General features: G+C 40.3%; 1 protein-coding gene across 3 annotated transcripts in view; it reads right to left on the minus strand.

Moving 5' to 3' along the window:
• Positions 1-61: 61 nt before the first annotated feature.
• Positions 62-27974, minus strand: part of RIF1 (replication timing regulatory factor 1) — a 31034-nt gene continuing 3121 nt past the window's right edge. The window contains exons 4-36 of one of the 3 annotated variants that reach the window (XM_065070181.1): positions 26551-26681; positions 26004-26098; positions 23958-24147; positions 23241-23333; positions 23012-23150; positions 21658-21809; positions 20787-20907; positions 19843-20016; positions 19491-19601; positions 19176-19238; positions 18194-18294; positions 17685-17771; positions 15976-16049; positions 15685-15865; positions 14601-14708; positions 14210-14359; positions 12739-12838; positions 11333-11597; positions 10917-10959; positions 10400-10602; positions 9619-9718; positions 9097-9240; positions 8518-8660; positions 7672-7761; positions 7531-7585; positions 4263-6992; positions 3651-3791; positions 3311-3388; positions 3103-3218; positions 2259-2412; positions 1979-2087; positions 946-1183; positions 62-724 (exon numbers count right to left, since the gene is read on the minus strand). In XM_065070181.1, coding sequence (XP_064926253.1) covers positions 963-1183; positions 1979-2087; positions 2259-2412; positions 3103-3218; positions 3311-3388; positions 3651-3791; positions 4263-6992; positions 7531-7585; positions 7672-7761; positions 8518-8660; positions 9097-9240; positions 9619-9718; positions 10400-10602; positions 10917-10959; positions 11333-11597; positions 12739-12838; positions 14210-14359; positions 14601-14708; positions 15685-15865; positions 15976-16049; positions 17685-17771; positions 18194-18294; positions 19176-19238; positions 19491-19601; positions 19843-20016; positions 20787-20907; positions 21658-21809; positions 23012-23150; positions 23241-23333; positions 23958-24147; positions 26004-26098; positions 26551-26681 — 6662 coding nt within the window. In that variant the 3' untranslated portion in view covers positions 62-724; positions 946-962. Of the gene's footprint in view, positions 1184-1978; positions 2088-2258; positions 2413-3102; positions 3219-3310; positions 3389-3650; positions 3792-4262; positions 6993-7530; positions 7586-7671; positions 7762-8517; positions 8661-9096; positions 9241-9618; positions 9719-10399; positions 10603-10916; positions 10960-11332; positions 11598-12738; positions 12839-14209; positions 14360-14600; positions 14709-15684; positions 15866-15975; positions 16050-17684; positions 17772-18193; positions 18295-19175; positions 19239-19490; positions 19602-19842; positions 20017-20786; positions 20908-21657; positions 21810-23011; positions 23151-23240; positions 23334-23957; positions 24148-26003; positions 26099-26550; positions 26682-27974 lie in introns of all 3 variants that reach the window. The other 2 variants (XM_065070180.1, XM_065070182.1) reach the window with 2 other exon arrangements.

The following is a 27974-nucleotide window of genomic DNA, read 5'->3' on the forward strand; positions in this document are numbered from 1 at the left end:
GGAATGCAGAGCAGTGCTGAGGGAGGGAAAACACACCCCAAACTCCACCACCGTTAGCAAATTTGAGAACTCTTTGCTGTTTTATTTGCCCATGTGTAATTAAGTTCTAAAACCACCTGCAGCAATTCCTGTCAATCAATGTCCGTTTTAGTAGCTACAGTACAATATATACACATTAGATTTCCAGACTAAAACTCGAGAACTCTCTTGGAAGGTCTCTGAGAAGCAGCAATGCATTCCATGCAATTTAAACTCAAAAATCATAAATTATTAACCAACATTTGCCATTGTTAAGTCTGTACATAATATACAAAGAGCTCTTGTCAAATTCATTCATTTCCCCACGGAAATAAGTCTTCTCCCCACAAGGAGAACTACTGCAAACGAAGAACACGGGAAAAAAGCCTGAGAAGTTTTGCAAAGTCTTTCTCCTGTGAGGGTGCGTTGCTTTATCGGCCGCTTGGTGCGATTCTTACAAAAATACATGCAAAAATAGATGTCATCCAGCTGTCGAATACCATTAAGGACTTAGGTGGAGCTTACCTCAGTGTGAACCAGCGCTGAGCAGAGTCTCTGGCTGCGGGAGCTCCAGCAGCTCCGTCTCTTACCGCAGCGTAAGAGGTGACAGTAAGAACACTTCAGATTTCAAAAAATAATTTAGCTACTCTGGGTTGGTTTGACAGTCTTTGCTATTGCACAACCTTACCACGGTTTCTTTCACTACCTGAAAGAAATATGCATAGCAATACAAATACCTCTCATAGGGAATAATTCATCCCACAAATCAGAACAACAACAAAAAAACTAACAAACCCCGAGAAAATAACCAACCATGATACATTTTGCTCAGATAGGTGTTAAAAAATCTTCTATAGCACTAAATGCACAGTTTACGGAAGAATTCACCCAGTGAAAAAAAGCAGGTTGTAACAAAATCCTCCTTACTTAGAAATGATAAGCAACTAATCGGAACTTTGGCGGGGCGGCGATTTCCAGCGGGACTGCAGGTTTTTCATGATCCTGTTTGTCATGGCGATGAGCTTTTCCTGCATGTCGAACAGCTGGCTCCCCGAATAGCCGTGAAGGTCCGCGGAGCTGAGCCGAGCGAGCAGCGCGTCCAGCTGGCCCGGCAGGTCCGCGCAGGGCTGGGCACCCGCGCTCACAGCGGCCGGTTCCCTCAGGTCTGGAAAGAAGGGAAGCGGGACAGCGCTTGCGTTTCAGTCTAAGAATTAGGTGGTAGCACAATGTTACAATCCACAAGGCAGCCCTCAAAACCACACTCCCCTTCTTTATGGTGATTTTCATTATATGTGATCACAATCGCACAATAAAACTAAGGACAGACGTGCAATTATCTGATCCTACTCAGACACTGCCAGTGTCTTTCCAGACCTGTTATCTCACAGTCCAACTTTGAAACTGGGCAGCTGAAGTTACCCCCAAGTTCATTTTTCTCATTAACCAAATGCTTCAAGTATCTTGTAGGAAGAAAAAAGCTCCTCTGTTTGAGCTGTCAGCCCAAACTCCCCAGATGTGCAGAATTCCAATAAAACTGCAGGCAGCCAAAACCAAAACAGGCAGCCAGGGAACTGTCCCCTCCTGTCCCACCCCCCAGGACACGGCGCCACTTCTAATCATCTCCCTTCGTCTTGCTTGACTCTGCACCAGCAATTACCCAAAATTAAACAGCTCAGGAGACCCACCCGGCTGAGATTCAGAAAATTAAACTTACTTAGAGCCCGGCCTAACTTGTGCTTCCCACTCCTTTAGGGAAAACCAGCATCTTGCCCTCAAAATACAGAACAAGTTTTAAAAAGCCATTGCTAAGGGCTGCATAAAGAGGGTAAGGATCACCCCCTTTTGTGCTAAGACTGGCAATTAACACCCTCTCAAAACCAAGTGCTCCCCCAGGAGAGACTGAAAGCATCAAATACAGCAGAAGCTCGCAAACCCGAGGCAAAAAGCTGGCAGTACGTACCTGTTGCAAGTTTTTCTTCATCTACAGAAAGAGGTTTCTCCTCTCCATTATTTACGGGCTTTTCTGCATCTTCAAGCACTGCTATTTCCTCAAATCCTCGGGATTTTACCTGGAGATTTTTTGGGAGAGAACAAGAGATGCGTTTTCAGAGGGGAAAACCAGAGATTACGTTTTCAAGCGCTATTTCTAATGGGAGAAAAATACACATTATTCCTCACGCTGGATGTCAGCCATTCATTAGGCTAATATTGCCCTTTTGGGTACAAAAATGAAACTTTACCTGTTGCTCGTGATATCCTTTAAGAGCTTTTCTGACATTGGAAACTTTCGGAGAGGGGATGGGAAGAGTTTTGATTTCTGAAGCCGTCAGAGCGCTCAGATCACCCACTGTCTTGATGTTCTTGGCTCGAATGAGCTGCCCGAGGCCTCTGGCGCTGCACAGGGCAGGAAAACACGGTTTGTTACCCAGAACTCAAGTGCTTTCTGCCTGGCACGGTGGGGCAGAAAGAAACCTTACAGGAATACAATCCACAAGCATGTAGGTGAAGGAAAATGCAAAACGCATATGATGTTCTATCTGCAGCAGCACAGCTTCTGCAGCAATTATCTGGGTGGAAGGAAAAGGAGCCGAGTACACTAGAAAGGGCAATTCTGAGCAGTTCCCACTGCACGTCTATAGTTTGTCATGACAAGTTATCAAAATTCAGATTGGAAACCAAAGCTGAGCACCTGGCCTTTGTGCTTTTGAAGTGTAAGGGGTTTTTGCTGGGTTTTTTTTGGCGGTTGGTTGTGGGTTTTTTTCCCAAATGCCCCTTTCCCTTCAATGCACAGAAGCTCCCACTGCTCACCAAGGTCAGTCTGCTCTGCCCCATGGAGCAGAGGAAACGCCCTGTGCTCCTGGGGGCAAAGCTTTTCAGAGTCTTACAGACAAGGGAACTTGCATCCAAAATAGTTCAATCTCTCGCCCACCAAACCAACCTCCCTCCTTTGAAAAGAAGTTTGGGAATAAACCGTCTCAAAGTCATCTCAGAAAATCATCATGCATCAGAAAATTTGGGTTTGTAGGTTCAGCAGGAACTCAGTTTCCCTCAGAACAGCATCTTCAACAGCACCGATCCGCTCACCAGATGTTTGACGTGATCTGGGGAAGGATGACATCGACGGGCGCTCTGCAGCCGGCCAGGGCCGGGTACACGCACTCCGTGGGGCTCGGCAGCGACTCCTTCACCATCTCCGTGATCTTGAATCGTACAGAAAAATTATTAAACCAAGTATCACACAACTGAATACAGGAAAAAATAGAAGAGATACATGAAGCAAAGCACTTCTTACTAAACACTTCTTTGAGCTCTTAAATTTAGGGTTACGAGATCCTGGGGACAGAAATCCTTTGGTTGGAGTGGTAATATGCTGGATAGAAAAAGAGGAAAAAATATCTCTCAGGATGGCAGGAATTCGGTGAGCGGTAAGTTCTACCTACATCTCAGCGCATTTGTCTTCAGAGTAACAGAATGAGCCTGGCTGAAGTACTTACACCTGCTCCTTACCCTGGTTCTCTGCCCTTTCCACTACTTACAACACTACAAGTGACTACAGACTAAAGCAACACCACCTACGATAAATGAGAAGCACGTGCACTCACAACATACAGAATACATGTAACAGAATTTACCTTCGCCTGAACGTTAGATAAAATTTTCAGACTTCGTGAAGACGGGGAAGAGGAATGGGATCTAATGACAGGACTTCTCCTGTCTATGTCATCGGCCAGTCCTTCTTGATAAATGGGGTTTGCAAAAGAGACTCGGCGAATCTGTTTTGAGAGAGAAGTTGTTTTTACAGCATGAACTCAAACCACCACACTCTGCTGAATTAGGTCTGAGGAGACGAAATAGCTCAGTTTGAAATAAAGTCATTCAGGTTCTTGAGTGTCACAGATGACACCCAAAGACAGAAACTGTGAATTCCTTATTGCCAAAGGTGGCATTAAATGCACTTTACAAAAAGCTGCTCACAATGCAGCGTAAGAGGCCGGCTCTGCGTACAGCGGTTCCACAGCAGCGCTTCAAAACTAAAACTCTGCACCCCACGCCCCGGTGACACAAACCTGTGAGTGCCCGTACATTCCAAACAGAAACCCGCAAGTCTTCAGCTTCTGCATCAGATCATTTACAGTGAAAAAATACAGGCAAGAATTCAACATATCTGACACAACACTACAGTTACACATCCCCTTGCAAACCGAGTGACCCGCAAGTATCACAGAATGAATCGCATCACGTACCTTATTGGCAGGTGACAGGGAATCATCATCTTGGTTTCTTTTTGCACCTCTCTTTAAAATACTGGTGGATGGAGAAGCGGAAGGCGACCACATGCAGCGTGCCTGCATGCCGTTGGGGCTCTCGTTAGCTAGTGCTGAAGAATTGTGATCTTCTGGCTTCTGAGGAGAATCCACACTGTTATTTTCCACTGCATCTTCTTCATCTAAGGCCGCGTTTTCAGGCACTATAATTTCAGTTTCCACCAATTCCTCCTTCATCTCTTTATCTTGAACAATGCAAGTTTCTCTTACATCTTCTTCTTTATCATCCTGAATGCTTTCTGGCTCACTCGTCTGTTTTGTCTCGGGTTTGCTAACAACAGTCAGTGCCTCAGGTGTCTCCTCCTGTTGTCCATTCTGATTTATTTCTTGCTTCTCTGTAGCTGCGGGTTCTTCGCATTGATCCCCTGCAGCCAGGCTGTCACCAGCCTCCTCCGAAACAGCCCCCGACAGCGACGGCTCCGCTGGGTCGCTCTGATCAGCGGCTTCTTCCATTTCCACTACGGAGTCCGTCATTTCACCTGCTGTACACTCTGGATTAGTGAGATCCTGCTGCACTACAACGCTGTTTCCTTGCGGATTATCCTCAGATAGTCGGTCTCTTTCCAGATGACACGTGCCGGGTTCCTTGGGGGGATGCAGCGGAGTGCTCGTGGCACAGGGTGCCATGGACAAACCCTCAAGGTCTGAGGTACCTGACACCTCGGGGGTATTGACAGGTGTCTGAACCTGAACCTGACAGGTGGCTGGGGGCTCGTTCTGTTCATGAGCGCTCTCCGGCTTTGATTCAGTCAATGACGCTACGTCCTGCTTTGGCTTTTTAAAACAGCAATCACAGTTCTTTGGTTTTTTCACCCTTTTGCTTCTTTTGTGCTGGCAGTCTGGTGTTTGCAAAGGGGAAAGATCGCCACCTGAAGTGTTTGCTACCGGTACTTTTTCAGACAGAACAGTTGGACAAGAGTCTTCCAGCTTTATTTGCTTCTCAACACATTTACTTTCCTCTGCTGCTTTCAAATCTTGATCGGATACAGAGGGGCTGGTGAACGACTCCATCAGGGTATCGTTCTTCTCTTCCACATTTGCGTTCTGTGCGCAGGGTGAACTCTCGGAGCTGGCAGGTCCCAGGCTTTGGCTGCTTCCTGTCGGCGTTACTTGGGGTTTCAGGTCAGACGCTTCAGCTGTCACTGCAGCGTCTGTGTCGACTTCACAGCTGAGCTCACCTTGATTTGTTTCCAACAGATGCTTAGTTTCAGTTCCTTGGGAAGACACCTCATGGCTGTGGCTTCCTGGCTGGACATCTTTCTGTTTCCCTTCAGGGCAATCCCCTTTGTTTTTCCCTTTTGCAGACCTTTTCTTCCTTGTGCTTTCTTCCTTGGTCTCGGAGCCATCAGCCTCTGAGTTCTCTATGCTGGCAAGCAATCCTTGGGAAGCTCTTCGCGTGTGGTATCGGGGCCGTTCAACCTTCTTCTGACCTCCCGTCTTCGAGCTACAGTCTTGCCCTTCCACATCGGTCTTCACATTGTCTCCTGACTTGGCACTTTTGTTCACTTCCTCATCAAGGCCCCTGGCAGCAGGAGACTCCTTTGAGCCCAGCTCCTCCGCAGCAGCGCTCTCAGCTAGGTCGCTTTCTTTTCCATTCGTATTTTCTGTAGTTTTCCCAGAAACTGCTTTCTGCTTTTGGGATCCATCATCTTTAGCCTGCTGCACCTTCTTTTGACCAGATTTTTCGTCTTCTTTACGCCTCTTTTGGTGATCATCTTCCTTCTCCTGACTACCCGTTGTACTTTCTACAGTTTCTGCCCGTCGCCTTAAAGAACGTCTGAGTATTTTCGGATTAGGAGACACGTGTGGCACCTGATTATCGTCACCTGCTACCTGGTCTGGTGACGCAGTCGTCTCCGGGGGCGTGTTTTCTTTAGAATCCGTATCTAATGCCTGGACCTCTTCTGTTTCTTTTTTAGTATCTACTTCTGCAGAATGGGGAGCTTGGGACTGGGGAAGGAGAACGTGTTCCACGTCTTCTGCAGCAGAAGACAGCTCAGGACTATTTTCCACAGTGCTGGAAACAAAAGCCTCTTGGGAGCTTTTCTCTTGTTCCGACCTCAGGAACGGCTTGCCCGGCTTTCTCCCTTGGTGCTCCAGTTTGCTCTGCCTGCGAGTCAGCCTCCGTATGGCAGAAAATATTTGTTCAGGCTCAGATTTTAAAGGCTTTTTATTTTCCCCAGATTTTTCTGGTGTAGCACCAGTCCTGCACACGTTTGTCCCTTCCTGCTTCTCCGCCGCAGAAGCGCTTGCAGGCACCTCTGATAAACTGTTTAAGGGTGAAGGGCTGAAGGGTCTGTTCTCCGAACTACTGAATTTCTCCAAAGTGATAAAAGATTGCCGCCGGCTCACGGGCTGCGGCGTTCCAGAAATCACGTCACTCGAGGCTGAGCTGCTGCTGACGTTTGAAGTGTTTTCGTTCCCTCCCGACGGCTCCTTTGAAGCCGTTTCTGCAGGACTTTTCTCTAATTCCTCTCCGAGCGACGGCTCCTCCGGAATCCCTTCCCCCGCGTCCCTTTTGGACTGTCCCTGGCTGGCTGACGCTGAGCTCTCCGCGGGGTCACAAACAGACACCTTTTCCACACAGGTATCGTTCTCCACGGGGTCACCCGACTCACCGGTGCATCCCTCACTCTCTGCATTTTCCTCCTGTCCCAAAAAATAGAAACAAAGCATTGGAGTTTTTCTGTGGAATAGAAAACAAAACACCCCCGCGGTTTTTCAAACCACCCTTCCCTCAAATTGTTTTATTATTTGTCCTTTGGTAGTTATAAAAACAAAGGTGTGGGGGTTTTTTAAAGCCATTCAATCTCAAACCACAAAGAACTGCAAAAACGTTTTAAGTTCTCCAAGAGATATTAACACACCTACTACTAAATAAGTTTTGTTGAAAAGTGTGCCGTATTTTACCTACAGTTTGTTCAGCACTACAGCTGAGCAAGCTGGCTGGTTACCCACCTCCTCTCCAAAATTAATTGTAAATCCTAAATATAGATGTATTAAGTTTCTTTCCAAAATCTATTTAATCCACCTCACTCAAGCCCTCACAGTAATATAGAAATAGAAGTTTTTTAAAACGTCACTTTTACTTTATGGAGTGAAAATTGTTCCAGAAAAGCACGATACATACCAAATGCATCTGTTATAATTCTGGTATCTTAATTACCATGAGACAATGAGAAATTACCTGAGGCTTGTTTTCAGTATCTTCTTTTTCATTTTCTATTAAAGGTGACTTTTCCCTAAAACAGAAGTGAGTTCAGTTAGAAGTGCAGCAGAACAGGGGACACCTTTAATGTCTGTACTGGCCAAAAGGATTGTTACTTACAGAGAATCCTCCTGGCTTTGAGTATACTGAGAAAATAAGGTAGTATCTTGTGATGCGTCCAAATTGTTGTACATAGCAGGAATATCAGTTCTGAAACAAACCCAGAAATAGCAAGTCAGGCTCTTTAAAAACAAATTATAAAAGGATAAGGTAGAGTAATGTGTTCAGGACACGAGAGCGGACACTCATCAGGGCAGCACGTACGCAGTGTCAGGGACTGTGACCACACACCCCACTCTTTGTTCTGGGCAGAAAAAGCACAATATTGGACCTGGCTGCTGCAGCCTCACGCCACCTGACACAAATTGTTCTTACACTGTGTTTTTGTGAACGGCTCTGGTAGCTGCCCATGTACAGAAAACGCTCTAGTATTCAATTACCTCACAGAAAAATAGGATAAGATTCCCTTGCAATTAAGAGGAGTCTTAGGAATATCCTGACATCTGATATGCTGCTGACATTAAGACTTCTCTTCAAATTTCGAAGCCTTTCCTTCAGATCAGCTAAGAAAATTCTTTCATTTCAATGATTTAAGAACATTTCTGGCTTGCGATCTACACTGCAACTAGAGTCATGAAGCAAGAAATATAAACCCCAAATTACCGAACTCTAAACAGGTAACGGACAGTAATTTTTAATCAAAATAGGAAATGCAGATCAGAGATTATTTTGGCTGCTTTAAAATAGTAAAGCAAAGACCTATTAGCTTTAAACTTTATAACTTGTATGGAAGCCTAAGACTTAATTACCCATAATAGCACAAGATACAGGAACTTATTATGTCAATTTGACATACCCGGTGTAATGACATCTCACATTAAGTTTAAAACAGAATAAATGACAGACCTCTTTGACCTGAGCACTTCTTTTTGATGCTCTGTCAATATTCTCTCTTTTGTTTCTGGAGGAATAAACACAAAATCAACAGATTTCTCCTCTTCCAAAAGTATCTCACTTTTAGTCTTTGGAGATGAGAATTCTAGTTTCAACTGCAGAAAAGAAAAATAAAGCTGGATTAGAAACAAAATAGAAGAACTGAAAATGTTTTCAGAGTTCAGGTACAACCATCTCAAATGGGACGGTTCTCAGCTGCAGTAATTTCAGCACATTAACTGGCACAAACCCCTCGGTGGGTGCTGATCTTCTTCAGGAGTGATTTTTTCCCCATCACTATGACCCAGACGAGATCCTGCAACCCTCCCCGTGCCCTGAAGCAGCCGCCTTCCTTGATCCCTCCGTAGCCTCAGCAATTTGAAACTCAGCAGAGAATTTTAACAGCAAAACGTAATTTAAGTTTGCTATACAGCATCAGTTTGATAGAAAAATATTGCAGCCTCACAAAATTCGGTACGTTTCCCTGAGAATTTACAGCAGTGCACTAGATGTTCTGCTGCAGAATGTCACCCCGATCTGTGAACACTTTACCTTTGCAGGTGTTACTTGCACGTTACTGGACTTGTCTTTTCCTTCATTTTTCAGTTCACTCGTCTGTGCCAACAGGGAGTCTCGTTTTTGACCCAGGTTTACATCCATTCCACCTATCTTTGCATCCAGCTGTGAATTTTCCATCTATTCAAATAAAAATACATTAAATGCATTGCATGAAGAAACTCCAGGCTCCCAAACCCACCCTGAGATGTATTAATTTCTACAGCTAAACTGTCCCATACTCCCGTTTTCCTCTAAATTATACAGAGGACAACTTAAAAAAATTAAGTTATTCCAAACAAGCTGGTAGAACCCAAAATTTAAAATGCAGAAAATGTTAAGAACCAGCTCAGTCTTTTGAAAGCGTTTACCCAGCCCGGTTTATCATTCCAAACACAAAGCAAGTGCAGATCAATCACAATAAAAATTAAAATTGACCTTGCCGCTACCTCCTGAACAATTCCCATGAACTTACACACAAGGAAGCAGCCACTGGGGTCAACACAACACAACACTTACCGCATCAGAGAACGGGCCACTGCATTCTTCAGCCACCTCGATGCTTTCAAAACCAGGCAGCAAGAGCGGAATTTTCTTTTTGGCTTGGTTTAACACACATCTGCTCAACAAATAAGGATTTTAAATTAACGGTAATGGGGAATGTACGCAACAAGACTAGCAGATATTAATATTCATATCTCCGCTTGCACAAAAAGCAGAATATAAATGGTAATCAGAACAACACCGATTCATTTGTACATAATGCAAGATCTCTTCCTTTAAGAAAAACATTAAAATATATAAATATTTTAAAATAGGACAGGGAACTGCTGGAGAGGGTCCAGCGCAGGGCAACAAAGATGATGAAGGGAGTGGAGCATCTCCCTTATGAAGAAAGGCTGAGGGAGCTGGGGCTCTTTAGTTTGGAGAAGAGGAGACTGAGGGGTGACCTTATTAGTGTTTATAAATATATAAAGGGTGAGTGTCAGGAGGATGGAGCCAGGCTCTTCTCGGTGGCAAACAATGATAGGACAAGGGGTAATGGGTACAAACTGGAACACAGGAGGTTCCACTTAAATTTGAGAAGAAACTTCTTCTCAGTGAGGGTAGCAGAGCCTGGCCCAGGCTGCCCAGGGGGTTGTGGAGTCTCCTTCTGTGCAGACATTCCAAGCCGCCTGGACACCTTCCTGTGTAACCTCATCTGGGTGTTCCTGCTCCATGGGGGGATTGCACTGGATGAGCTTTCCAGGGCCCTTCCAATCCCAAACATACTGTGACACTGTGAAATAATATCTCTTACTTTAAGTCCTCGGGGTACGTCAGCGCCGCGGCCTTGGCGAAGGTGGCGTTCCAGAAGTGCGCGCACTGGGTGCGGACGGGTTTGCTGCGGTGCTGGAACAGCACGCAGAGCAGCGGGCAGAGCTGCTCCAGCAGGTCGCTGTCGTACGCCCCCGCGCAGTGACACTGCACACACTGCAGGATCTCGGCCAGCAGCTTTTCGAGCTCAAGGAGGGAAGAAGCAACAGGTTTTTAAAATTTAAGTATTGCACATATTCACTGTTTAAAAGTTCAGCACATTATTTAAAGCATTATCATCCCATATAATAGTACAGCCTGAATAAAGTTCAAACGCCATGGCACATGAAAACTGAACTTAACAGCCCTCCCTTAGCTACCATTTTAGTAAAAATTGTTTAAAAATTAAATGCCTACTTTCATTACATTTCTTAATTATTTTTTTTAGAATATGGGATGAACAGTAAAGCTCCAGTGTCACACACTTCCCCAAACCCCAGCTATTTCCCCAGCAAATTTACCTTGTTGTTAAGATGACTGTATACTTTAGGTACATCAGCAAGTCTGCCAAAACAAACAAAAAAGTTATGTTTTGCTGTCTCGTTTTTCCCAAGCATAAGAATTAAACACACATACTGAAGCACTGCATATTAGTTTTAGTACACAACTTGATGAAATAATGTTGTGAAACTGGCTTCCCACTGGGGGATTAAAAACTTTCCCAATGTAAATAGTTTTAAGTAAGCTTATCCTTTAACCCCCACTTATGCCTGTGTGATAAATTTAAGAGAAACTAATGGAAAGATTGGTAGGAATTAGTAAAAACCTTAAAATGCAAGAGATTTGTGTGAAGTAACTACTAATTGCCACCTTTCTGTTTCAGCAATGTGCAGCAATACAACTAATCCAGTTTTCCAACCGTTCTTAAAATACTCACTTTGTTTTTTCATAAAACACTGCCAGGGGTTTGGAAAAAATTGCAAACATAGTCGCAATCACTGAAGGCAATGAAACGTGGCTGATGATGTTGTGGAGAACAGCAATAATTGAAGGACCAACAGAGACCAATGTTTCTGAACAGATTTCTTTGGAACTGAACACATGGAAAGAGTTTAGTAACATCACCAGGAGTTTAAACAGAGAGGCAAGCTTTCCAAGGGGCTCCTTTTTCTTCTTAGACCAATCTGTAGGTGTCTGTGGAGCTAAGATTAAAAAAAAAGAAACAGTAATGTTTATTTCCGTATCTAACCAACGTGCATTACAACAAAATACATCTGAACTTTCTGCCTGCATGAGAAACAGAACTTTGATTCCCAAACTACATCTACAGAGAAGCAGTTTAAAACCAGACCTCACAGAAGACAGACATTTTTAATGCATCATTTTATCCGACCACTATAGAGACAATTCCTGTTCCTCTTATTGATATTATGGTTGGTCATACAATAACTATGCTTTTATTATAAATATCTTTAATGCCTTTATTATAAATATCTTTAATTGCAAAAGGACAGTGACCACTCTAGAGATACCAGCCCATACACATCAATTCTGGAGGAGGGGAGGAGGAAGGAAGAGGAAGTATCAAGTTTTAGTAGTTAATTTAAGAGAAATTTCAACCATGTTTTCCCTCCTCAACATTTCCAATTAAAGCATTTCATTCTTTCAGCAGTCCAACGCAATATCTTATTATTTTAACACATTCATATGGGGCAGCGAAATTATAAAGGACTTCATTTTGTAAATAATTTCTTCAGCTTTAATAGTTGTAAGTGGGACTAGGAGACAAAAGAAAAAAGTACATTGTATGTAAAATGACCTTGTGTGTTTTGTTAAACTTATTCTTGACTGTTCTATGTAAAGCAGTTCCAGGAGCAGCGGCCTTTCAAATGTGATGTTAACAGTTTATCATCAGTATTAGGCAGGTATTATATAATTAGACTGCTGATTATGACCAAGTGTTACTGTTTCAGATTACACCTGAACAGAGCAAAAGCAGCACATTTCACATGCAAAAATGAAATTGCAGCCAATATAAATATAACTTCAGAAACCAGCAGTGTTTTACAGCGAACTGAATAGCAAAGTGGTCTCAACGTTTCTATGGATTTCAGATGTATTTTGCCAGGCTATGCAGTAACTACTCAACTGCTCAAACAAACACAAAAGGTCTGATACTCAAGTAAGTATTTTTTTGTCAGTCCGTTCAGTGCTTAGATAGTAAGTAGAGCACACCCAGAGCACTGATACCCTGCAGTCATCACTCCTGCAGCTACAACTCTAATTTTCAACCAGCTCTGGCAGAAAGACACAGAAAACCCCAACACTCAAGTATGTTCTTACATTTATTTTTTGGCTGATATTTAGTGCCATACGGTGCAAAGTTGACACAATCAACCATAACGGATAGAATGTGGGTGAGCCCATCCATCATCGAAAACATCTGAGGAGGAAACAGAAGTCATCAAAAGAGCAACAGTGACAGACAAACACATGTTGGCCATTCAGGGCAACAATGCAAACAGCTTTTAAATTTAAAAGTGGATTAAATTTTCTGCATTATCATGTAAGATTCCACTTTAAAACACACACATTTACACAAGCTGAACACTGAGTCTTCCCCTTCTACAGAAATAAGACATAAGCATATCTACAATCTAAAGCAGCAGAACAGTAACAGGCTGCCCTAAGGTGGTGTTAGATTTAAGGACATGCCTCAAAAGTTTTAAGGTTCAGGGTCCTGGCTGTTTAGCTTAAGTTCAGTTACTGTACAAAGCCCGATTTGCAGAAAAATCACTGCAGGCACAACAATAAGGTTGTCACTAACATTCAGGAAGGACGATCAGTTTCTAGTGCATACAGAGATGGGTCAAGCTTTTTTCTTTCCCAATACATCACAAATTCTTCTAAATTGAAAAGCCATTGCTTTTAAAAGGAACACTGATACTGCATGACTAAAAAACAGTTTAGTTTCAATATAACTTGCATACTGAAGCTCTAAATTGTTTAAATTTGGCTTGCTTAATAATTATTAGTTTCTGAAAACTGAAGTTTATCATCAGCACACAGCAGCATCCAAGGGAAGTTATAACAATTAAATCTTCCAAATTTTATGTTTTCAAATTCCATTTTTCTTTGTCATCGCATCTGTTTCTTATTTGTTCCTTTCATTGTAGTTTTTCAACAGACAGTCACCTCAAAGCACGGAGGATTTGATGTTCCCAACCTAATGTCCACTGGCACCTACAGACTCTACCTCCCCATGTGATGTGGGCCTGCAGACAGGCCAGACAGATAATGGAAAGGCTGCTTCTTTTATAAAGCTTTACAAGACTTCACATTTTAGTGTACAAGGTTGATGGTACCAGGAATACAGCAAGTTATGCCCTCTGAATGCTACAGTGCTAATCAAGTGTTACTCCTAGTGCTACTCCTTCCTAATCGAAACGCCTGTTTTTGTGGTACTTGTTAATTCAACCTGAAGTTACTTTATATATGCACACATTTCAACCAGACAAATCATATTTACCATTATGATGACATTTACTAAACCATTATTACTTAAATAGTTAGAAAACAAATGCAAAGACTGCTTAACTATTTCAATATTTAAGCTTTACAATTACTTTTGCTCTTTTTTTTCAATCCATTTCTAGATCAACTGCAACTCCTGTTAGTAAAAAGAATTTTGTTACAGCTTATGGAAACACTTATGGAAAGTACTACATTAGAGTTTACAACAGATTCTTTTATCTAATTTAAAATCTATCCGCTAAAGCATTGATATAGTTCAACATCATGGGTTTATACTCACTACTGAAGTTTCACCTTCTAGCCCAGACAGGATTTTGGCACAAAGCTCTTCACAGCACAGGTTTTCTTCTGCTGTTGCAACCAGAGCAGCACAGCGAGCAAACGCCCTGTACAGGTCTGACCAAGTGCGCAACAAGGACTTCATAGTTGGCTTTAACAACAGAAAGAAAGAAGAAGGTTATGAATATCGACGTCTGTGCATAGAGATCAAAACTTGCTTTAAATTTTATTCTGTCAAAACCTGTGCAGCTCAAGGAAATCCAACCCTGGAGCAGTGGGGTCCAGTGTACACACACCCCGGTAACACACTCCACCCTGAGATTATCAGAGAGTAATTTACAGTTTTCATAAACCCACATTCTTTCTAATCAACCTGATGCATTCACCGTTACCTGTGGGAATCCCTGCACAGGGAAGATGTGCGATATTGGTAGCAATAATGCGCTATAAACAGCATTGAAGTTGTGTTCCAGTGCATCACCCTGATTTACTTCATTAGTCTGCAACAAGAAAACAATTTTCAGATTGAGGAAATGCAAGATTTAGATGGCTGTTGTAAATACATTTATTCGGGACATAAAATCTGTGCAAGTTAAATTGCCAGTGGCATTTTGAAATTAGCTGTTTTCGTTTCTTTCAAGAGTTCAAGCTGATCCTACTATTTAAAGGGAAAAAAAGCAGTTTCTAAATTAAAAAATTATTGCATTCCAAGAATAAAAACAATCAGAAAAGACTTATGTATTTTTTACTGATTTCAGTTGCAGTAGGTGATGACAGCAACTTACTAAAGCACCTGACACTATTCGTGAATTCCAAGATTTTTAGGTCTAGTGACTACATGAGGATTAGTTCAACTCCTATGTTACAGTCAACATACTTCTAGTAAATAAATTGCAGAACTTGTTGAATATTACACTTAATATGGCTTTCATTAGGGATGCCAATCAAGAAGTCTAACATTAGTGAAAACACTGTTCTAATTACATCCTAAACATTGCAACTTGGTATTTATTATATTTTCACATAAAGCAAACAAGTATTTCAAAGTTAACAGCCCCTGGAGAGCAACTTTCCATCCTTTGTAGCAGCAAGCCTGTGCCACGGAGTGAAGGCTTGAATCACATCTATAAACGTGTTTGTAACCTTAACAAAAGGAGAAAAACACTCCCAAGACTATAGTGGACACCGTGCTTCAGAGTGATCATTCTTATTGACTGGAATCACTTTAAACCGCACTTTGGATCACTGCTCCACTACTGCCCTTCATCGCACCTCACTACCCGTTCACACGCCAGTTAGAGACTTTCTTTAAAAAAAATATGCTGCATGTATTCTGGTGTCCCAGATACTGACAAGGCTTATGCAATTTTACCATCACTCCAAGACATGTAATTCCTAAAAATACATTAAAAGATCAGCACTAAGTTTTCCTGTGGATTTTTTGGGGGGCAAATGGGGAACAAAAAACCACCATACCTGATTAATCCATTCAGTCAGTGGATTAACGACAATACTCCACATTCTCCAAAGATGCTCCTTATTTTCCACTTGTTTTGCACTCTGATTAATAACGCAGATCACAGATTCACTGAAAGCCAGTGGAGACGTAGGCCCAGATAAAACATAAGCCACGAGTGTTTCTAGAATTACAAAGAACCTAGGGAAGAAAGTTCAATAGTTAAGATATATTTTTCAGCTGAAATGACAAAAATTTCTATAAAGTCTTAAACTATGGGAAGCTGGTTACAAACAAACACCACCACATACCTCTCATCTGTTACACAGTGTTCCAAGAGGCTATTACGGAAAGGCAGCTGAATTAAGAACAAAGCTGGTGTTCCCTTGTAAGAGAAATTCAAGAGGTCAAAATAACATCTGCATTGATCAAATCAAATGGCTGCCTTACTTACGTGTGTATATGTATATATACACACACTATATTTAACTCTAAGACAGAAATTTGTTATTAAAATTTATCAAAAATTACCAATTCTAACACTTCAAAATAAAAACGAGGGAAAACTGGAAACCCCAGCTTTCGCTACATCCTGATCCTTCAGCAAACACCAATTATACTATCACTGAAGCCAAAAACTTTCCTTTAAAAGGCTGCAAGGTTTTTATTACTTAGACATTACTGCCTTGCAATTACACGCAACACAATCAGGTAGGTGTATGTAATCAACACATATTATACCCGGAAAAAGAGATTTTACTTATTTCAAGGTTTCAGCAAAACACCTTTTGGACAACCTCTGTTAAAATCTATCACAAAGCATTTCAGATTTGCTGATGTTAAAGCATTTATCAAAATATGTTTAATACCTGCCAGTTAAAGCTTCATCCACCTTAATAAAGTTCTGATTCTTGTACCCGAGTCAGAAAAAGCCTTCAAATGTAAATAAATCACTCAAGGGAAAACAAGCCAGGAGGAATTTTGAGAGTTGGGCTCTTGAGCCAGTTCTGGCACACACAGTTTTATATTACTCACTGAGTTGAGGCATTTGCTTACTCTGGGTTTTCTCTCACAGATATCTGTCTGCTTTTTAAAGCCTCCAAATGAATTCCACACACTCCTTGGCTAACAGCACAAAAGTTTAGTCAATTCCCTAGGCTGGAAACCTCTGTCTCTACTACTGCAAAATAAACAAGTTGCCCCCTACCTACTGGTGCAGGTAGAAGAGCTGATTGATCATCACCCAGTTCCAAAAGCCTCTAAACAACCTTTTAAACTTTTAATAAATCTAACTGGTAGCATTCTCCTACTCAGGCTGCTCCACCCCAAACAAACAACAAATACACACACACAAAATGTCATTTCAGCCTTTTCTGACTGGTTATTTTCTGGATTTCCATCACTGATTTCTCCCTTCCACAGCAGTACACAGTGTTCTGGTTGGGGCTCACTAGGACTAAAGCAGAGCAGAGTAGTTCTCACTACTACTGAGTTCCACCACTTTCTAGGCAGTAGACTATGGCTCATAAGTTCAGGCTTTAGTTCACTACAAGTTCTGAACTTTGTCTGAAATAATGCTGTCTGGCATGATATTCTCTGCTTTTCTTCTGTGCGTGTAATTTTTCCTGAGGAGTAACACTTTCTACCTTTCTTTAAAGCACTATACTGGCTTCAGAACATTTCCCCAAAACATCAGTTCTCAGTATATAATTAGTCCTACACAGTTTGAGCATGCAGTCTCCTCGCAAAGTGTCTGCACCCTGGATTTTAAATCATGACCTGAACATGAGAAATCCTCTTAGGACACCTTCAGCATATCTCTTTCTAGCTACAGATGTTTAAATCACTCATCAGAAGCGAGGGCTGCAAACAAAGTATGCACTCTGGAACATGGAATAATATGGTTTCCTGAAAGATCTGGATCTCAAACTTATGAAGTGCTCTATATGTTTGTGCAGATATGACATCCTCATACATTTCACTATAAATAAAGACAGTTGTGGAATGAAGTCAGACTTACATTTAAAAGATCCATATCAGCAACCTGATAAGCTGGTGATCCCAATACTTTTGGAGGCAACTCCTTAACAGTAATATCAATGAGGGACTAAAGCAGGGAAAAAGAAGAAAACATGTAAATTTTTTTTCCTGAGGACTTGAATATTTTAAGTAACACCACAAATAAAAGCAAAACTGTAACAATTGCTTCCCCTTAGTAAAAATCATTAAAAAAACCCAAAACCAACATTGCAAAAGCAACCGTCCTTTGATGCAGAAGGTTCTGGTAGGAGGACCACGTACCCTATTCGGTGAATGTTGCTGATAGATCTGAAAACCACTTTTAAAGAAGGGAACCCTTAATAACACTATGCCCTCTGATGAGAATTGCATAACTTACAGTTTATACCAAAAAAGTTGTCTCTTTTAAAGTGACCATTCTGACAAATTAGATGCAAAAGGCTATTATGAATTAAAATCTAGACCATCAAAAACAAATATTTAAAAGCCAGACAAACCCACCCAACTTACCAGTATTTTCTGCACAGAAAGAGAATTTGATTCAACAGTGTTTTTTAAGGCCTGGAGCAGCATAGTCAGTATTTCTGACCCTTGCTTTTCTTTCTTATTTCCTAGAATAAAGCATATTCACAGCTAGAGCAGAACAAAGTAACGGTCACCCTCACCACCACTTTAGACTTGTATATAATGCACTGTAAGATAAAAGAAAAAATCTGTGTATTTTTATAAACATCTACCAAACACTTAGCAGATTCAGATATCAAGACTCTGAACAACAGCAGTACTGAAGCTGAAAAGTTTCAATAAGAAAACCCTAAGTTTTATTAGTAAAATAGAAACACCTTAGTTCCATTAAGAACCTCAACTCTGACATGCTAAAAAAGTTCATCCAAGCAATGCCACTTCATTTCTCCTATGCTTTTCAGTCACATCTTTCAATAGAAAAGACTTCATTGTTAAGAATATTGTGGGCTTTCAAAGCCTTTACAGAGTAACAAACACTTTTGTAAAATAGGAAACAACTTACTCCTATGCATCTGTAACCACACTACACTATGAAATAAAATCTAAATAAAGAAAAAAGGTAGCCACAGGCACACAAAGACTTTACACTAATTCGAGTAATACACTAAATGTCTCAATTTCTCAATACCAAAGACTTGGCGTGGGGTTATTTTCTTGGGAAATGGGAAGATTTCTTCAGTAAGAAAAGCAGTTGAAGTGCTTTTGTCTGAGTGCGACAGGCAGCACACCCGCAGCCGTACGCTGCCCTCCCGCCTCACTGCTCAGAGCAGCATCATTTTGTACGAGTCACACAAAGACATGGGCATCACGAAAAATATCCGTTGTTGCTTCAAAAGCAGCTACTCATGATGCCTAAAAACAGGTTTTACCAGCAATGAAACAAATACTACTGAAGCTCTAGTCTAAAAAAAAACCCAAACCCAACTCTAACCGGTCAGCAATGACAATTAAAAAATACCCTTTTTACCTGATTCAATAGCTGTTTTTACATATCCATTTATGTCCTTCCATATAACATTCAGCATACAATCTACAAAATAGCACAATATTTTTTTATTCAGTTTGTAAGAAAAACATAAACAAAAGTGCAGTTAAAATACAACCTGAGTTAAACAATGCATTTTGGGGTAAGCCAAAACTGATAGAAACTTTCAATCCAAGGCAGAACTGTTTTATTTAATGTCAACACTAGAATGTTACAGAAAGTGGTTATTTTTTCTTTGCTTTCCCTCCCCACTTTATTTTCCAGAAAAGAAACCATGTTTCACCACTAAATTCTTACCAGGAACTTCTTTTCCAATTGCAATGAAGCCATCCTGGACGGCGTTTATAAGCGTGCTGGCGTGCTTACAAAAAAAAGAAGGGCTACTGATCAGTGGGTACTGGAGAGGCTCTAGGAGAACAGAAAGACACAATCTGTTATTTTGCAGCCTACTAGTAAGATAAGCCTTAAAAATAATCAAGCATATATGTGTACTTACAGCATTTAACATAAAAACAACTTCTAATCTTGAAGATGACAAGTAACAGTTCAAAATGTTTAAGGTATTTCATGCTAATAGACATCTTTAAATCCAACAATATTGGCAATTTCAGACTATGCAAAAATACTTAAAAAAATATAGCTCATATACCTAAATTAAGTACAAGTTTGTTTTGCTTAGCAAAATCTAAAACTTGTGGTCCCATCAAGAAGTGAAGCAGCATCTCAATTCCCAAAAGCTGAATGGAAGGAATCACCACCAGTCCTCCTGTACTAGAGTTCAAGTTCATCCTCGGTGTGACGGGACTTGCAAATGGGTAAGGACCTAAGTGAGAGGAGAAAAATTACATCGTCTCATATTTCACCTGCAATCAAGTGAAAGACCAAACAGAGCAAAATCCAAAAGTTAACATGAAAAGAACCAGTCTTAGAATAGCTAAAAGGGACCTCCAAGAGCCAGACAGCTCTCCAGCCTGCACTCCTTTCAGTAGGCTTTAACATCTCAGTTGTAACTATGTATTGTAAAAGTATAAATACCTTCAAAGATTAGCCAAACTTTATTTTGGCAACAAAAGTCTCTGTGTTTACAGAGCAAGTTACCTGCTGTGCTACACACTAGTTATATAGTAACTCTACTGCTATGGAAGAGGTTCTAATGGAAACGTTCACAGGAGAAAAATCGGCAGTTTCTTGTCTTGGACATTTAGATGTAAAGCTCAAGTAGGTGTGATTTCACATACATTTCAAGTATCAAAATTATCAGTGTTATGAACATTTGGTTTCCATTCAGAGAGAAACTAAAAATGCTACAGAAATGAGATTGGCATATATAAATAGCACATATATGAATACACGATAAACTGAGTTTCAAACCAAAGAGAGCACAATTGAGGACACTGATTAGCACAATTCTGTAAACTTGAAATACTGACAACAGCAGCCTAATTTTATCTAATGTAAATCACTACCTCTGAGCTCTCCAATGAACACTTTCAGTAAGAATATATTGCAAATGAAAAGGCATAAACATGTCAAGCAGAACAGATGACCTGCTGCATCTAGAATCTAGTCGGACACAGGTTTGTAAGTTCATACCTGATTTGGGGGCAGGGGTTGCCAAGGCTAAACTTTGGTTGGCTGGTGCACGTGCGGGAGTTCCTGGCAACGCAGCAGAAGAATCCAGAATTAAAGTACTTTGGATTAATGGTACACAAACCTGCAAAGATAGCAAACCTCAGTGAAAATAGGTATGACACAAACAAGCCATAAAGCACAACCAACCATACATTTAGAATATCACACTGGCTGTACTGTTGTTCCCAGCATCAGCATTTCAGAGTTTCTGGGTACTTATAACATTTTTTAAGATGCTGTATAAAATATGCATACTGATACAGGAATTGAAATGGCTAAATTAAATGAAAACTCGCGTTAGGATGATCCAGCTGTACCATATCTAAAAACATAGATTTTGTTTTCTTTACTCCCACCATGACGTTTAATTCAATGAAGTTCAAAAGTCTAATAGAAGCATTATGTTCATTCCAGTTATAATGTAATTAGCAATGAAACACCTGGATAATTTTTCCTCTCTATGCATCTTTTTGAGTATTTTGTGGTCTTTTCAGTATGGTTCCCTACAGCAGATTTTCCAAAGCGCACACTCGCACAGTGAAAGGACAAAGCAGTTCCTATGCAACACACATATGTTGACTATTGTTGTGCACTCACTGGAGATTTTCACCAGCAGGTATGCTCTCAAATCCTTCAAAACTTTAAAAAGATCGCACATGTAGTCCCAAGCACTCCTGCTAAATATATGTATAACACACACAGGCACAGCACACAAATACGCAAGAAGGACAAAGCAGGTACAGAATAATTTACAGTAACAAAGAAGAGACTTAGCTTCACACACTCCACGCAGGCTAAGAGATCGCACTGTGACTATTTTCAGTTGTGTTACCTGTTCGAAGTTTGCAGGCAGCTGAGGTCCCAGCCTCATGAGCAAATACCACCAGACCTCCAGTTTCGTCAGTGCCAAAGCCTCTGTTCTCACATGGATCGAGCTCAGTGGCTGCATCAGCAATTTCAGCCTTTTAGCACTGCACAGTATATCTTGAAGATAAAAGAGAATGTTTTTAAGCAATATGATTAAACAATTAAATCACAGAACAGAGGAAAATTTTTAAACCACTAGTTTTTTGTTTTTCCTAATGTACTTTAGCTTAAAATTTGATTAATGACAATTTGCAAAACTAAAGTGAATGCACCAACCTTTCAGACTCTCTATTGCTCTAATTGTTGTCTAGAACAACCCTGGAAATGGCAAGTGTTTCTCTCCAAAACCAAGACCGAAATGAAATCTACTGAATACCAACATAAACAGAAGGAAATTCACTCTTGCCTGCTATGTTAGAGTCCAGTCTGCCACAGCAAATGAAAAAGTTAACGTATACGTGCATTTACAGCGAATGAGAAGGAAATGAGCTTAAATGCCATACTCTGAGGCCACAAATGCTCATTTCCCGCTGAAGCAGAAACAGCCCAGCAAGTCTGGACAGAAGTTTGCTCAGGCCTATGCAAGTGTTCAAAGAGAACAGACTTTCAGCGGCTCAGCAGTCTCAGAACGGAACACGCACACTGAATGTCAACTGGGTTTTACCTTCTGATAGAATCAAGTCCTAATTAAATTATGGGAAATGGCAATCAGAACAAATGAACAGACAGGATAAAAGTTAAAATGAAAATGTAAGTTAAATTCAGCTATACTAAGAAACATTCACACTTAGCTTTTGCTTCAGGAGAGGCACAATCAAGGTAAAAAATAAATATTGTGTGTTGTGACACAGGCCAGACCTAAAGACTCATTCAGGTCTCAGTTATACCTTTAAAGCAACTTTTTTTTCCACACTTCCAGAGTCCTGAAGCACTGCTCTTCTCCAATTAACCCACACAGTCCAAAATAACACCTACAGAATGTTTTATTCTCTATTTCATTGATGTTTGGATCAATTAAAGCATTACAAAATAAAGGTTTGTTAATTGCATTCTACTCATTTCTCCTAACAGAAAAGATAGAACTACTATCAAACTGTCACTTTTCCTTAAAAAAAAAAGCAACTTGAATTTTACTTATGCACATACATACAGTATATACCACTAAGTATATACCAGAGAAACACTACATATATATACCCAGTGGTACGTACCACAGTATTGACCACTATTAGACAGAACGGGGAAAAATAATATTCCCTTCCAGTTACATAAAGTGACAGTAGCCAAAGCAATTCAGGTTAACTTTGTTTTTAATCTACCTGGATTTAGAGCAAAATTATCTATTAGACTCTTCCATGCAATGAAGGCTATTTTCTTTACCACTGGTGAGCCACTACGAAATCCAAGTTCCTCCAGTTGCAACAATGAGTTGATAAAACTGCCACTACGATGCAGAGTCTGAAGATGAAGAAATACAGAATTAAGATAGTTGTCAAAATTCCTTCCCTAAAGAGTCATGATAGTAAAATTTACTTCTTTTCTGCTTACCTTTCCAAGTAATTTGACAAACAGCGGCCATAACTTTAACACGTAAGTCTCATTTTTTGTAGAAAATAGTTTCTGGAGTTCTGAAATTAATTTCTGCAGAAATTAACAGAAACAAACATAATTTCTACAAGGAATACATTCAAAGTATTCTAAAAGCGACACACTCATACCAGTGACTGGAGACACAAACATCTGGAACAATGCAATTTCTATATCAGAAGGATTTAATTCTGTACCATGTAGCATTTGCTGGTAAATCAGTTGAATGTTGCTGCCATCTGATTACAGATGCCTTCTGATAGCTGAAGTTTACAATTGGCTTCAATTATTCTGATAGTGGCAACCAACTAATCAAAATCCATTTACTTAAATACTTGTAGTCAACCGGGGAGAACAGACACAAGTTTCAACACAGCAAATTCTCTTTTTACCACTTTTTTAAGTACTGGAACAAGCTCCCCAGAGAGAATGTGGAATTTCCATCCTTTAACATATTCAGACCTCAACTGGACAAGGCCCTGAGCAATCCGGCCTTAACTGTGAAGCTAGCCCTGTTTTGAGCCAGAAGCTAAACGAGGTGGTATGAGTTACTGCCACACCAAGTTCTGCTGATTCTAGATCACTAAGCAAAAATAAAATCAAAAAACTACCAACCAACCACAACCCCGATTACTATTCCTGTTATCTCTAGAAAAAAGGCAGAGCATTTCCACTTACTGTGGTCATGAGGTGCTCAGTGATGGCTGCAACCTCTGCCTGTTTCTGGAGGAGCAGCGGCATCCCCATCTCCAGAGCTGTGGCGCCTCGTAACTGCACCTTGTGAGCCGAATGCACGACCAGAGGAATGATCAGCTTTGCCCACCGCACAGCCTCTTCTCCCATCTGGGTTGGGGTTTGCTCCATTAAGCTAGATCCAAAACACAGGCATTACAAATCTCCAACAGACATGCTGCTCAGACACTCAAAGATAATCTTAGTATCATCAATAAATACGCTAATTCAACATACAATTTATAGGAAACCTTCTAAACAACTTCATTATTTTTCTAAACAACTGTATTTTGACCACTCACTTCTAACTGCAATGCTGAAGCGTTATTCCAGATAAACATCTCCAAAAGCAGAACGGACTGACATTAACAGTTGTGCTTTCTGTTCTATCATAACATTTTGGCCAAACAAGCTGAACTGAGAGCCTGAAAGAAAAATATCATCACTTCCTTTGCCGTTTCCCAGGGCAAAGTTTGCGTAGTAACCGCCGCTTGTGTGACCTCAGCAGTCCAGACCAGCTCCAACAGGCCCTGTCTGCTGAAAATACATGCCTGTTCCTGAAAAACAGCTCAAAGCCTGAAGCAGCAGAGGTTTGTGCAGACTCACTGTACATCAGTCTAGCTGGGTGTTCTTATATCATCCCTCTGCTAACGAGGTGTTGGAGCACAGGATAACAAACAATTCCATGTATTTACACCAACCCACACAGAAGGCAAGGAGACTCAGTAACGCGAGTACCTGGCGTGTATTCAAACCGGCCTGTAGGAACCATCTTGTCTCTAAATAATGGAATTTTGCCATAGCCCTCTATGGCACAGGTATGGCAAATCCTCATCACTACAGCTTAGGAAAGGTTTGTTGTACTAAGGAAAACTGCTGCGTTTCAAATAATTTTATTAAAGCCAGAGGACAAGCACGGCTTAACAGAACAGTTTTCCATTACATCTGAACAAGAGAATCATCTCACCACTGCTGTTAATCAGCCTGAGCCCCAGTACCTGTTTATTTTCAAGTACAACTCTTAACTTAAAGAAAACTACATTCTTTTTAATAGCCACATATAAAATTATTATGTATGTAAAACAATTAAAAGAAACCATTTAATAAAACGTGTAATTTTCCAGAAATAACTGTCTACTGAATCTCAGATTTGCAAAGGAAGAATTAGTGTACAATTGCCAAATGCAAAAAGTTGCTAAATACTAAGTAAATTATAATGTCCAACTTCTCTGCTACAGAAAACCAGTGTATTAGAGATAAAATATGCAAATAATTACTGCTTTAACTATTTCACTTCAAAATTATTTGCAATTCAAACCAGATGCAAGACGCTTAAGAGAATACCTAAATAATAGTAAAGATACAAGCTCAACATATTTACTAATAAAGAAATTAAAGTAATACTAAATAAAGATCAAATTTGACTATGCTAGCACTGCTGACCAAAGGAACACACACTGCGTGTTGGTCCTAAGAAGTCACCTTTGGAATTAAACACTCAGGGTTATGAGAAACACAGCAGTAAAGTTAGTAAAGCACCAAGGAGAGAGACATTTTAAAATATAAAGCTATATAATGGCTGAGAGTTTCCCAGCCAGGTAGGTTCTGAACAAGAGAACGTAGAACATGACTTGTGAAGTGCACATAACACTTTGGAAATAATTCCCAATAAGCTATTAAAAATAAAAGCAATGAAAGTTTATCTGAATATTGACTACCTCCTGTGTCAGAATTGATTGTCATTATTATAATTAATGGAATATTTTGCTAATGAAGCAGTTCAAGAGAACTGCTGGGAAAGAGACAGAAACAGAGACAACAGTTCACATGCTTTCACTCTGTTCTACTGACTGTAACACAAACCACTTTGAGAAAACAGTTTAGAACACACTAAACAGTCCAAAGAGCATTCAAAATATTTTTTGTTTCAATATTTTCTTAAAAAAACCCCATAGCATCTATTTTAACAATTCAATATTGCAGTGCACGTACCGTATAATAACATTTAGTGCTTCGTATTCAACCACCATGGACTGTACATCTCCTTTAGTAAGTATCGTTTCCAAAGTAGAAATAATATTGGACACCTGAGGAAAAAGGAACATTAGAGTGAGCACCTAAACACAAATATGTAGATACAGAACTGGAATGATGAAATTTTGTTTCCCAGCACTGTCCCCTGTGTTTGGGTTACGCTGGGTCTAGTTTTAAGGTTAGACCTCTGACCAAACTGGAGTATTCACAACATTTCTCCTCTGTGTTGCTTTCCTGGTATCTAACAGACTAATTCCCATGGCAGCTTCTCCCTCAAGAGAAGCAATAATTTGTTGGCTCTCTTCCCTCTGTAGCTGCCCTTATAATTTTCCAAGAACTTAGGCCCTGTACTTTGTTGTCAAATTTGATGGAAAAAAATCCTTCAGATTCAAAAACTACTGAGTGGAGAGTGACCAAGAAACTGCACAAGCCTCATCTCCCTAGGAAATCAGGCCACCAAAAACAACAACAACCCAACCATGAACAAAGCAGTGAAGAAACTTACCTCCTTTTTAACAATTTCAGAAGGAAACGTCTGCTTAGAGATCACCCAAAGTGCCCGAGTGCGAGTGTTTTTGTCTGAAGTTTTTACAGCAATGCCGTTCACCAATGAAATCAAGTCCTGTACTTCAGTTTCTGGAAGCAGAACGCGCAGCACTCAAATTCTGTTCACGTAATTCCATTCAGCTTCTTAGCAAGTTTCATGTCATTTTACTTGGTTAACGTTACTAAAGATCCATTCAATGATAAGTCCCAATGAACATGATTTCATGTCTGAAACATTACTTTTTGGCAACTGCTCTCAAAATAAACTAGCAAAAAAGCTCAAATATATTAGTATATAGATACTAATAATGTAGTATATCTACATTACCTTCTTGACAAACCACAAAACCATAAAACTAGAAAGACAATTTTCCCTAAAACCAATAAAGCTAAAGAGTGGATATTTAATTTTTCAAAACTTCTTGGGTTTCCAGTGAATTTAGCAGCATTTTGTCCAGTCAAGCTCACTGCTATGCTGACACACTTTTATAGTCTACAAAAGGCTTTCTTATTAAAGAGGGTGGTAAAGTCGTAAATGAGGTAACAGCAAGCTCATTACACATAAAAAAGAATAAGATTAACACAGGACTTATACACAACTAGAAAGATGGAGAAATCATGTATTCCTTTAAAATTCAAAGCTAGTGAAGCCTGATTTCTTACAAATTTTAGGCTTTGTGGGTAAATGATCTCACTGTCATAAGCTCACATACAGTCACTTCCTAATCGAATATATACATATGCTTTTTGTCCTCTCTCCCTAAAACACACACTGTTTTCAGCACTTAAACTCTTTCTGAACCCTGACATCCTCTACCAAGACTGACTGTAATTTTTCAACTGGTTAAAAAAAAACACAATAGAAGAAAGGGGCCACACAGACATCACTTTAAGTGCCTCATTCTCACAAAAAATCAGGTTTAAGTTTGAGTAACAGGAAAGCAGGACACACTGGAAAACGAGTAGAAAAAATGTGAGAGAATAAAATTCAATAAACAGAAAAGCAGTCACATGAAAAAAATGCCCTCTGCATATCACACATGTGATTTTGCTCAGTCTTGCCTGAGGTTAAGTTTCTAATGAAGATCATTCCAGAAGATTTGTCCAAAACTATTTAATACTTCTCAGAAGAAAAAAAGGGAGAACAATTGACAGTACGCTGTTTGTTGCTACCATTTGAAGAGTCATTATGGACTGTGGCACCAACAAGGTACCACGCAACAGTCAAATCACAACACATTTCCTTCTGTACCCATGAAGGCAACCTGAGCATAACCACCTTCCACTGCCACACAACTGCTCTGACACACAAAACTAATTACAGTCCCTAACTGCTATCAAAGCATTTAATGAAATTAGAAACAGTAAAACAGTATTAGCCAA

The sequence above is a fragment of the Columba livia genome, chromosome 7 (assembly GCF_036013475.1).
Source record: "Columba livia isolate bColLiv1 breed racing homer chromosome 7, bColLiv1.pat.W.v2, whole genome shotgun sequence".
Taxonomy (NCBI): domain Eukaryota; kingdom Metazoa; phylum Chordata; class Aves; order Columbiformes; family Columbidae; genus Columba; species Columba livia.